At 45.0% G+C, this 11,838-nt stretch overlaps 1 protein-coding gene across 1 annotated transcript in view; it reads right to left on the reverse strand.

Annotated features, from left to right (window-relative positions):
* ALG2 (ALG2 alpha-1,3/1,6-mannosyltransferase) overlaps window positions 1-11,146 on the reverse strand; it is a 53,059-nt gene extending 41,913 nt beyond the window's left edge. Inside the window, exon 1 of the mRNA XM_069620599.1 lies at window positions 10,537-11,146. Coding sequence (XP_069476700.1) covers window positions 10,537-10,842 — 306 coding nt within the window. The 5' untranslated portion in view covers window positions 10,843-11,146. The remainder of the gene's footprint in view (window positions 1-10,536) is intronic.
* Window positions 11,147-11,838: the final 692 nt, after the last annotated feature.

The following is an 11,838-nucleotide window of genomic DNA, read 5'->3' on the forward strand; positions in this document are numbered from 1 at the left end:
TTGCAGTGAGCAAGTGACCGTAACACTTTCAGTAATCACCTTTAGTTGGTAGTTTATAGGCCAATCATGTGGGGGGGGGGCGATTGAAGCCAGGCATTGTCTGCAGCAGCTCATGAAGCCAGAATACCACAGAAGTGCACCAAGTACATACTGATTGCTTGACTGCAGGTTGCTCCTCAGAAACCCTTAATAGAAGAGCCCCCTACTGGTTCTGCTTAATCACAAGGGGGGTTAGACAGGTGTCTCCTGGGGCCAGCGGATATGAAGGTGGATAGCTGGGGTCAGTCCACACGCCTCAATCAGGACCCCAGGTGCACAGACGATACAGTGCCTAGCGTGTGCTCCAGTACCCCAGTCCCACAGCCCCTCTGTCCCAGCCCACACCAAACTCACATTAGCAATGAAGGCAACACGACCCACACCTGCTCTTGCCACAAACCCCTCCAGCAGCTAGGTCACACAGTGCTGCACAATGGGGCCGCTTTGCCAGCCCCAAACGTCCCACGGTCAAAGGGAGCTCAGAGCACTGCATGGTTACTGTGGCTATAGTAACAGGAGCAAAACTACAGCCAATGAATTAGAGCCTGGATCTTCAGGCAATCTCCAAGTCAGAATTAGGTCTCCAAACGAAGATCTCAAACTAACAGGATGTCAATTAAGGACCTCACTGAACTGAACTTCCCTAAAGATCAGCCATGTTTGGAAACTGCTCACAAGCCAGTGCCCCTGCATCATACTATGCAAGTGGGCATGCAAAGTCTCTGTGTCAAAGCGCCATGGGGCAAGACAAACATTTTTGCTGAGGGGGGGGGCTTGACTTTTCAGCCATGACATTTTTTACTGCCAACTTATTAAGTTTGTACAATGTTTCACGAAACTCCGCCAACTGGAATGAAAAACGACAACTAAGACAGGGTGCTTGGGTACACAGATTTAGAATGTTAAGAACATCAAGGTTTATGGAATGGAGTGTTTTGCTGCCCTACCACACATTTTCAACCAGGCTTCACTTATAATCAAACTGATTAGAATATTGAAGGATTCAATTTCCTTTCAAGAACCTTAATATTCTTTACCTTACATAAGGATACAGGACAGAGCATCTTCCTTTGAGAAAAAAAGTCTAGCAGCATAAACCCCCAACTCTAATCTTTGGCTTCGTGCAGGTAGAGCAATAGTGTGGTTACCCCTTCTCTTTCTAACAGATCTAAAATGGTGAAAACTGTGGATGAAGCAGAGCAGTGATCAGAATGTGAGCTATGAAAGTAATCCTGAAAATATAGTCCCAGTTCCAGACAGCTGTAGCTTCAAAAGCTTTGCTGAAAGCACTCATTGGGAGTCTGCTGGGTCAACAATGAAATGCAGGATGACAAGTGCTGTGAGAGCAAGTCACAAGCTCCCCTCTGTTCCCGCGCGAGGACAAAGAAGGGATGGTGCACACTGCCTAAGAGCTCCTTCTCCATGGGACCAGAGTTGGTGAGAGGGTCCTGGCAAACGAACCACAAGCAGGCAAGGAATCAATGAATCATAGAGGAAAGAGCCAAGTTAGCTTTGGCCAGCTGAGATGCGAGGGCTTAGCCCTTGTCAGACCGGTAGTTCCCGGATCATGGCTGACCATCTCGGGGAGCACCAGGGGGTGGGCTGGGGAGCAAAGAGGTCAGCGTTGTTTGTATAGAAGTAGAGCATGTCTGCAGGGCCACTAAAACACAAAATGAAGGGGTGAGGTGACCCTCCAGAGAGAACTATAGGGTGGCCAAGGAATCAGGGTCATTATGGTCTCTACTGAAGTATTGCACATGAAGGCAGAGAAGGCAGCGTCTTGCACGGAAACAAGACTTGAATCAATGTAGACCTGGGTTATAGTTAACAAAAGATTTGAAATATAGCGAGTAGATCACAGCAGGTGGAGACAAAGTTAGAGAAAATGTGTGGCAGACACCTATGACCTGAGAAAGTGTTGTGAGATAGTGGTTAGTCCCATGATTCTGTTGGACTCGAAGCTCGAGTGGTGTGACAACTACTAAAAAACGGAAGTGATCATGGACATGGCTTTTCTCACCACAACCTTTGAATATTAGGAGGGTCTTCAGACTGCCTATCTGGACCTCGAAAAGGAGTGTGGTGGGGGTGGTACAGTGAATATGGAGTTGCAGGACTCAAGCATCAGGGAAGCATGTCTGAAGAGGCAGCAAAGCCTAAGGAGGGGTTGCTGACGGAAGATAAGAGACTTGTTTTTCACCAAATTGAGTTAGGAATTTGATGTAACGAGGAAGAAAATGCTGGGAATTGGACATTCTTTTTTTCACAGTGGTAGCCATGGCCTCATTTGGTTTCCAGATAAACTAACAGTGACTTAAAGGGGTTCAAGGTTTACTTTATCAGAGGTGAAGGACACAGAATACCCAAACAAGTGGTGTTCTGAACTTGACCAGCAATAGGATGCTGTGAACATGTGACCAAATTGTCAGTGAGTTGGTTGGAGGTCCTTGATGGAAGGATTCCACTGATTCAAGTGTTACACATTTGGGGTGAGGGAGGTGTGTGGGTGCTTTAAAGTTTAATATTTTTAGTTTATTCTTAGGGTTAGTCCGAAATTGGCCCAGCCTCTGCTGCAGTTTGTTGGTGTGTCAGACCCATTTGATGTTTCTTATTACTAGCAAGGATATTTCTTATTTTTATTTTTGGTGTGGTGTATTGTTCAATTTTAGTATTTTAGGCCTCCATTGAACCGTGCAAGGGCATCTCTCGCTACTCAGCAACTCGCACTTAAGAGATCTCAAGCCCTCCGCCACCTCTCTGTTCCACACCGATTTTGTTCCTTTACCTTACTCCCTCGCCTCCAACTTCTAGATCACACTGGAACAGAATTACAACATCTGAGGTTTCTAGTGGCATCATAGACCTCCATAAGCCGCAGCCATTCTGCACCAGCATCGTTACATAAGTGTAAATACTGCAACTGATAACCTTGAAGTATATGTAGATACTAAAAAACGTAATTGTGTAACCATTAAATGTGCGTGTCCTGCGCTTTGGCAGTCCCAATGGCTTCATACTACACGTGGTTGATGTATCGATATTTGCATCTCATATTATTGAATGAATGTCGGAAGCTACAAACAAAACCAAAGAGCATTTGAAAATATCCCTGGAGCTCTTCAATCCAGAGAATAATCAAATCAGACACAAAAACTTCTGCCAAGTTGGTCAATAAGCTACATTTGTTCTTTCAAAACAAAAGTTGAATCTGTTCAATCTTCCTCGACCCCTGCACATATATCCCCACCTACCTCAGTTAGCCTCACAAGCCCATGTATATCCCACTCTTTATAACACCTCAGAAGCGAACATCAAGGTGTGGGACAGATAAAAAGCCCCTGCAGCACTAGCCTAGCCTCTGTCGGGAAGGACCAAATCAACACATTAGTCCCTGCCATCACCAATCTGTGCAATGCCTCCATCAAAAAGGGGATTATCCCGAAATCCCTCAAAGGATAATCGCCCCACTGCTCAACAGAGTCAATGCAAACCAATCTCCAACGTCCCCCTTCTTCACAATCTCAGAAAGCCAAAAACTATGGTCCGGCTTCCCCGAAGGCAATTCCCGACAGGCCACATATGCCCAACTGATACGCTTCTATTTTAGCGCATTCGCCAAGAGTGCTGAAGGAGATTGGTGGGGGCAACGGGACTTCAGGTAAGGAATAGTGGGTGATGGTTGGCGGAGCAGGGGTTCATTTAATTTGCAGGACTGAGTTGTGCAGGTGTCCCCCACACAGTGAGCAGTTGGGGAACAGAAGGGCGGGGGTGCCTCACAAATTTCACAGTGGCACCACATGGATTAGGATGTATCCCCCACACTTAGAGGGCTATCATGGTGGGTCAGTGATCCCTAGCAGAAAGGGAACTGTGAGGGAGCCTCCACTGTATATGCTCGCAGAGGCAAAGGAGGGCGCAGGAAAGCCGCATTCTGCATAGCGTTCCTACGACCATACACCATGGAACCAACTAAGCAGTTCCAGTATAACAGTGAATCCGATAACCTCTTCCATGACAGGCAATTGGGCTTCTGGTCTGAGAAAAACACTACAACTACATTTCTGGCTACAAGGGAAACCTTTACGTGCTTCTGGGAAAAAAAATGAAAAGACAGCGCTGATTTTGTTAGATATGTCTGCTACATATGACACTGGAACCACACTATACGGCTGCAAAGACAAACATCTGGTAGGTGTAAAGAGGTGCTCAGCTGACAGAGCCTTCCTCCAAGACCTTTCTTCCCAAATACATATTGCCGAGTTCCTCCAGTCCCCCCCTCACTCCGAGGCTGAAGTCACACGTCGGGTTCCACAGGGATCCTCCCTCTCACCCTGGTTGTTTTTTTTTTTTTGCACGACTGCCATCATCTAAGAAGATCAAACCAGATCATTTCAAATCTATGCAATGAGATCAAACTGATCTTCAAAATGAATAATGTTGTTGATGCAAAACATTCAGCGTAAGCCATAAAAGCATACAAAGTTTACAACATTAAAACCATGCAACACTCATTATCTATTACACATGACCTAAAAGGTTTGAGGAATGATAAAACCTCAAGTAACCATAAAATGCATTGGAGCGCCAGCAGATTGTAATCATAAAGTGCAATATCTTATGGGATGCTGTTGGATAGGGTATTCGGCTAGAGGCAACGGGATATAAACTCAGTTCAACAACACCGACTCAATACTTTTGGTCCTACTAATCCACCCCAGGTGCAAGAATTTTTAAACAAAGTATGCCGCATTAAGATCTCCTGGGTCTCTACAGTTTCTCAATGTCAATTCTGTTCTTACGTTGTTCAGCAGGAGTGGGAAAAGATAACCAGACCTCAAGCCTCTGTATGCAACACGGAGCAGCAAAAAATGGGTGACTGTTTCTTCCACAGCACCAGAAGCCAGACAGCTGGTCTTGCCAGACTGGCCCCATTTTGATGTAAAGGTTGCCACTCTTATCGTATTGTTGCGACGCTGGATGTACAATGCTCACGCGTACCCTGGAGCGATCACATCCAGATACAATTCAAAGCCTGAATCGGTTTGGAGGCCTAAATAGATGCGACCAGTACTCGCTGCATGCACACAGCCTTCATTTGGCTCAGGGTTGCTTCGATGCTTGCACTCTTAAGTAGATTCTTTGAAGACATGTTGATGGATTCAGGGGAGTTCCAAAAGTTAATTAAATACAGCCTGGTGAGCTCCGAGTGCACATACCTAAACCAGGGGAGTGTGCTTGAGCCATACAGGCTTAACAGATGTTTCAGAGCTGCTTGATATTTCACCAGGTTGGTGGACCAGATCCGGATCCAATATAACAAGAGCTTCAAACCTACTATGCTGGCAATGGGATAGAGGTTACATTCCCACGTAGGCTTGCCAGGGGTGCGCCAGAAGGTTGCATCGATAATGAGCCAATTAAGTTGTTTTCTGCCACACTAAGACTGGGAACTTTAGTAGGATCACACAACTCAGCTCTATAGCTGGCTGCAGAGACAGCAATTGCCCTGTATAAATTGAGGGCAAGTGGCATATCTCCTCTACCGTATGTAGCATAGAACTTCCACCACTGTGCTTTTTCCAAGGTCAAAACCATAAGTAGTTCTTGTCAAACCTTATGCCCAAGTATTCATATAAGCTAACCTGCTCCAGGATGATACCATTAACTTCGATCTTTAAGTTACTAAAACCAAACCCTGCAAGGCCTCAATTCCTAAATACTGCATCCCGACATAAAATTGCAGGCCTCACAATGCTCAGACAGTAGCCCAAGCACCAAGGTCAGTGTGCCGAGGGGAGTTCTGCTTAGAAGCTGAAACTGCACCAGATAAAGTTTCCCAGTGCACACAGTATGCAATTATCAAAGTAAATTATTCAATGTTGGGTAAGCCTGGTCACTCTGCGCCAAATGATTCGTCAATTATTCTCGTTGTCTGTCGCTCCTTACAGGTTCCTTAAAGTATACCCATACCTTAAGAGTTAAGATTCTGATAGGGTGCCAGAGTGGTGCTGCAGTGCCTGAATCAATATCTAGATTTGTCTCGGACTCAAAAAGGTAAAGAAGTCTAGGACTTTAATGCCAATTGAAATGTATGGTCTCAGGCGTTTCGACCTTGCCTAGGTCTTTTTCAAAATTGGGCTTATTTTCCTTATGACTCTTAGCTGAGATTTGAGAAAATTCTCTCGAAACAAAAATATATGGGATAGTTCCCTTGCACCTTCTTATTCTTGCCCCCTTATTAAGGGTAACCATGGTAACTATTTCAGGGATTGGAGTACCACAATCAAAGCACATTACTTTCAATTGGTAGCAGTGAGAAAAATGTATACTTTAATGCCAGGGGCATGGAGCCAATTGACACACACACACAGAGACGCACACCTCCCCCCCACTCCCAACTTGCGAAAATTAGTTCTGAACAGTGGTACCTTCACCATGGTGATCGAAACAATGGTCATTTATTCCAGCCCCCATTATATAGTGCACCTACCACTTTCTTAGTAGATCTAGACAGAGACGACATGCCAAGGCCACAAACAGACTGGCAGATAAGGCCTCAGCCCTGGGAATAAGAAGGGTGCAACTTCTTAAAACTGGATCATAGTGGTTCACCCATCTCTCCTTTTCCATCACGTACCTTGGCACCGCATAAAAGGGCACCAGGCCAGATAAACAAATAACGGACCAATCCCAACTACTTTCTTATCGACTAGTGTAGAAGAGTGCCAACCAATGGGATGTATCATTTGTAGAAGGATGTAGGAGGAGTTATTAGTTGTGAAAGAACCAATAGTATAGAAGGTTCACTTATAGATAACTATGTTCTATATACCATTAACCAACTAAATAAGAGCAGACGTTTTTATGATAATTACTATGACATCAGCTATGATGTTTCACTTACTTAAAGCCTTGTTGTTCCTAACACAATTTTGAAATTGTCTTGTGTACGCTCTCCCAGCGGATGTTTGTATCTGAATAGAGCTGGATTTTCTCATGCACTTGGAATTACTCAGTTATTGAGTTGTCCTCTTTATTGGTATACTTGGGCCTATCTTAACACTCTCCCACACAGGGAGACAAAATAGAACCAAAAAAGTGATGGGTGGATGGCTATGAATTGATCTCAACTACTGGCTGAGGGTCTTTCCCCTTTCTGTAATGGCTTGTCAGGAGAAGAATGATGGTCTGGAGGGTTGCCCAGAGCAATGCCAGAGGTTAATATTAATTCTAAACCTTCCAAACATCACCTCTTTTGTTTTGCTTTAGTCGCACTGAGTGGGACGGGTATGCCCGGATGTGGGTCCCTTGCCTGCTGGGCCAAGAGACCCAAGGTACTCCTCACTGATGACGCCGAAACATGTCTGGGGATGCTTATGGTCTCGTCCAGAAGGAATTTGAGCTAGCAGTTTGGGCTGGCCTGCCCCTTTTGGGGTGGGACCAAGCTTGTTTTGCATATGGTCTTTACCCTTTCTGTAAGGGCTTGGCAGACGAAGAACAGTGGTCTGGAGGGTTACCCAGAGAGATTCCAGAGGTTAAGATTAATTCTAAACCTCCCATGCATAATTTCTTTTGTATTGCTAAATTCAGAAGAAGGAGCAGAGATGAAATCATTACAGTTTTAGTGTGGCTAACTTAAAAAGTAGCGGAGATTGAATCATTGCAGTTTTAAAGTGGCTACGTTCAAAGCAGCTGAAACCTGATCAGTACTGCTTTAGAGTGGCTAAATTCAAAAGCGCAGAGACTGAACCAATTCAGCTTTAGTGTGGCTAAATTCTTAAGCATCAGAAACCAAATCAGTACAGTTTTAGTGTGGCTAAATTCAAAAGCAGCAAAGATTAAACCAGTAAAGTTTAAGTGTGGCGAACTACAAAGGCAGTGGAGATTGAACAAGTGCAGGTTTAAAGTGGCTAAATTTAAAGCTGCCGAAATCAAATCAGTATTGCTTTAGAGGGGCTAAATGCAGACGCATCAGAAACCAAAGTAGTACTGCTTTAGTGGCTGAATTCAGAGGCAGCAGAGATTAAGGCAGTATAGGTTTAGAGTGTCTAACTTCAAAAGCAGCGGAGAGAGCCAGTACAGCTTTAATTTGGATTAGGCTTGTTTTTTTCTATTTTGAGGCTACATTGAATAAAGTTAAGGGAAAGGGGCTTGGGGAAAGGTGGTACAGGTCTAAGGCTTGGGTTTACCTGTTGCTTGGCTAGCGAGGGTCTCTGCGGCGGGAAGCAAGTAGTCTTCCCTCACCTTGTTTGGCTTGTTTTTTCTGTGCTGGTGCTCAATTGAACAGCTGGGATCATCTCCTACCCTAACACACGGGTGCAGATCATCCCAAACCCTGGAATTCATCTAAAAACTACCAATTAAATTAAGGCCACATGCATTGCTCGTGTGCTACTGTAAGTACCCCAGATACACATTGAAACAAAATTGCTTTAGATCATGCAAATATGACACTAAATCCTTGCAACAAAGGGAAAACAGGATTTGTATTTGAAGTCCCCAGACACCCCAAGTTGTGTAACCACTTACCATGCCAGTTCAAACATAAGGATTCCCACTGAATTGCAGCAGCACACCAGCACAGGACATACAGACCCACAGACATGCCCTCTCCCAACACATCCATTTGTATTTATTTGAACAGGGATAACAATTTCAAACAGAAATGACTCGCAATAACATTTACAGATGAAGGATGCATTCCCCCGAAGGGTGCCTGTACAAGAGCAAAGAGATGAGAACAAGTAGCGAGCCAGTTTATGAGGGTGTAAAAATAGTAGGACATATAGTAGGGACAAAACTAACAGAAAAAAAATGTATATAAGAAAACCTGTGAATTACAAAATCTAACATTAACCTAAGGGTGCAAGTGCTTCCAACTAAATAGGAGTACTAATTAAAGATACACAATTACATTTTTAACTTTTACTTGAGGCAGCGGTAGGGGGGGTGGGGTAGAGAAAAGAGAAAGCTCCTTATTTAGCAAGGAAGTGAAGATTAAGACGACCTTTGAATAGATTCACAGTTGTGTTGGCTTTGATTGCCATGGACAGCGTGTTCCAGTGGAGAAAGGCGAGTAGGGAGAAAGATTAGAAGCGAGCGGAGGCACAGGGAGGGTTTGGGAGTGTGAAGCTGCAGAGGAGGATGAGAGGGATTGAGATGGTGAGTAAACATAGATACAATCAGACAGGTACTAAGGAGAAAGACAATTGATAGCTTTGTAGACTTGGAAAAGGAACTTGAAAAGAGAGAGTTTGTGTCTGAGACGCAACCAGTAAGTTGTAAGTAAGTAGAAGTGGGGGTGGGAGGGGTTGGAGGAGGTTGTGGAGAGTGTGAGTAGCAAAGTTGAGGACTTTGTCTAGAGGGAGGAAGGAGTAGAGAGGACGGCCAAGGAGTAGGCTTGAGCAGTAGTCCAGTTTGCTGAGCACAAGAGTGGAGATTAGAGGTTTTGTAGAGTGGCTAGAGAGAAAAGCATGAATTTTCGTCATGTTGAGGTCAATACGAGCAACAGAGGTAATGATGAACTGTTGCAGTTCTCCTCACCTTCCTGCTATGCAGGAAGGTGAGGAGATATATAGGTTTGGAAGCTGGGAGAAAGGGGACTTCAGCATGAGGCAGCGTAGAGCCCTCCAGTGATGAATTGCAATGAAACAGTTTGAAAATCTGTTCTGAGATGGTTGGGGTGAATGAATGAAAGGAGAAAAATATTTGAGTGCCTTCAGCAAAAGGGTGATGGCGAAAGCCAAAAGATGCGATAAGTCTTCCTAGGGCAGAGACATAGAGGGTGAGGGCAGAGGTACAAGGGTTCATCCTTGGGGGACACCAACAGTGGGGTGAGATGTTTGCGGGTTCCAATAGAAGGATTCCTTCCATGTAGGAGGCGATCCAGGCAAGACCAGATTTGTGAAACCGAAGGTCCTGGAGAGTTAGGTGGAGAGAAGTGGTCAACAGTGTCAAAAGCGGCAGAAAGGTCGAAAAGGATGAGTATAGAAGAGAGTTTGGAGTGGGGAGCATTACAGAGAAAATTGGAAACATGTAGAGGTATAGTCTGAGGGGCGTTTCCATCACTTTTTGGTATTGGCTATGCCATTAACTGACACTTGTAGACAAGCATCTAAATGTTGGAATATTCCCAGAAATGCTCTATTTTAGCGCCAATGTGAATAGTTTATTGCCTCCACCCCACACTAGTCCCATTCACCTTTCCCCAAGTTCCCCATCCAATTCTTGACGTTTTGCAAGATGAAATTAAAAGAATTTAAGACTACAGAGACAAATGGGCTTGTGTAAAGAGTTTTTTTTTCGTCAAAGTTCTGCCGTCTATCCAAATATAGACCAAATAGGAGTGGGTAGGGGTTAGGTCTGTATGTCGAAAAAAATAATGGCCTACACCATATTAAATCATAAGATCAGGCATTATCGCACTTTATACGTGCTCTTTAGACATCCCACGTTGTTGCTGGACTACTAACATGCATCGATATTAGTAGTACGCACCTGGTCACAGATAAACACGTCACTCTCGGACCCGCTGAGGAAGACGACATACAGAGCAAGGTACACCATGCGCAAGTAGGCGCAGATCGCCGCGCAGCGGCCCCAGACACTTCGTGGCAGCCAGTCTCCGGCGCAGAAGACTCGCAGGTGGCAGCTGTCCGGGAAGCAGTGCTGGGAATCGTAGTGAGAGGTCCAAATCTCCACTGAACAGCCACGCTCCTGCAGCGCCAACGCAGCATCCAGCACTAACCGCTCGGCACCACCAATACCCAGGTCTGGGTGCAGGAAGAGGACCTTTGGGCCCATGGTGGAGCCCGCAGGATGATCCACTCACAATAAGCAGGGGTATAGGCGATCAATCTGACACCTATGAACCCGCCCCCGGAATACTACAATACGGAACACGTGTAACACAGGGCAGCCATGTTGAGAAAGACTTCATGTTTATTTAACAAATAACTCTTCCCCCTTCAAGAAAATACGTTCAGACAGCCAACGATGTTTAACTTGAAACGGTGCATATAAATATGCACATAAACGTTGTTAATGTTCTAAATAAATTCCGCGCAGCGACCTGTTGCTTAGTCTTCTTGTTATCGAACAGGAAACTGACACATCAGCGGTGCCAACGCTTCCACACAGCTGACAACTTTGGAAGCGATGTGGACTGCCACGTCACACTTAACTCCTCACGTGTAGTGCCGCGGTAATAGCGGCTGCAACTGTTTTCTTTGGGCGCCATCTTTGAAAGGAGCATTTTTCAGGGCAGCCTCTGGCAAGTACGTTTGGTCCGCGCAGTCCAAGACATGTGTAATAAAAGATGACGCGCTACTACTTGCTAGGTAATTATGTTATGTAAGGACCTGCATTCTGACCCGATAATCTACTATCCGATATGCGGGAATAAAAATTACTTTTAAAACAATTCAGGATAGACTTTGGGTGTTCATTCGAAAACATGTCTATCTTCTGGGGGCATACGTTGCACTCAAAAACAATCCTCTAGCTGGTAAAAGGGTTTTCATGCACGTTATGGATTTCCTGCTCTGTAAGTAAACAATGCGCACTCGGATATTTGTTTCAAACTCGGACAATCTACTGGTTTCATTAACTGGTACTAACGTCGTCTTCCTATGAATAAGGTATCTGCCCGGAAATAGAACTGGTCTACTAGTGCGTTATCTCCACTCTGGCCGCGGGTGGGCGGGGCAGGGAGCTTTTTCGTCTCCTCCTCCTAGAAGCTGGCTGCTGATCCTTCGTGTACTAAACGAGCTCGTGGCAGGTTGTGTCCCTACGCAGAGC

Source organism: Ambystoma mexicanum, chromosome 5q (genome assembly GCF_040938575.1).
Source record: "Ambystoma mexicanum isolate Mex_15411 chromosome 5q, UKY_AmexF1_1, whole genome shotgun sequence".
NCBI classification, from domain to species: Eukaryota; Metazoa; Chordata; class Amphibia; order Caudata; family Ambystomatidae; genus Ambystoma; species Ambystoma mexicanum.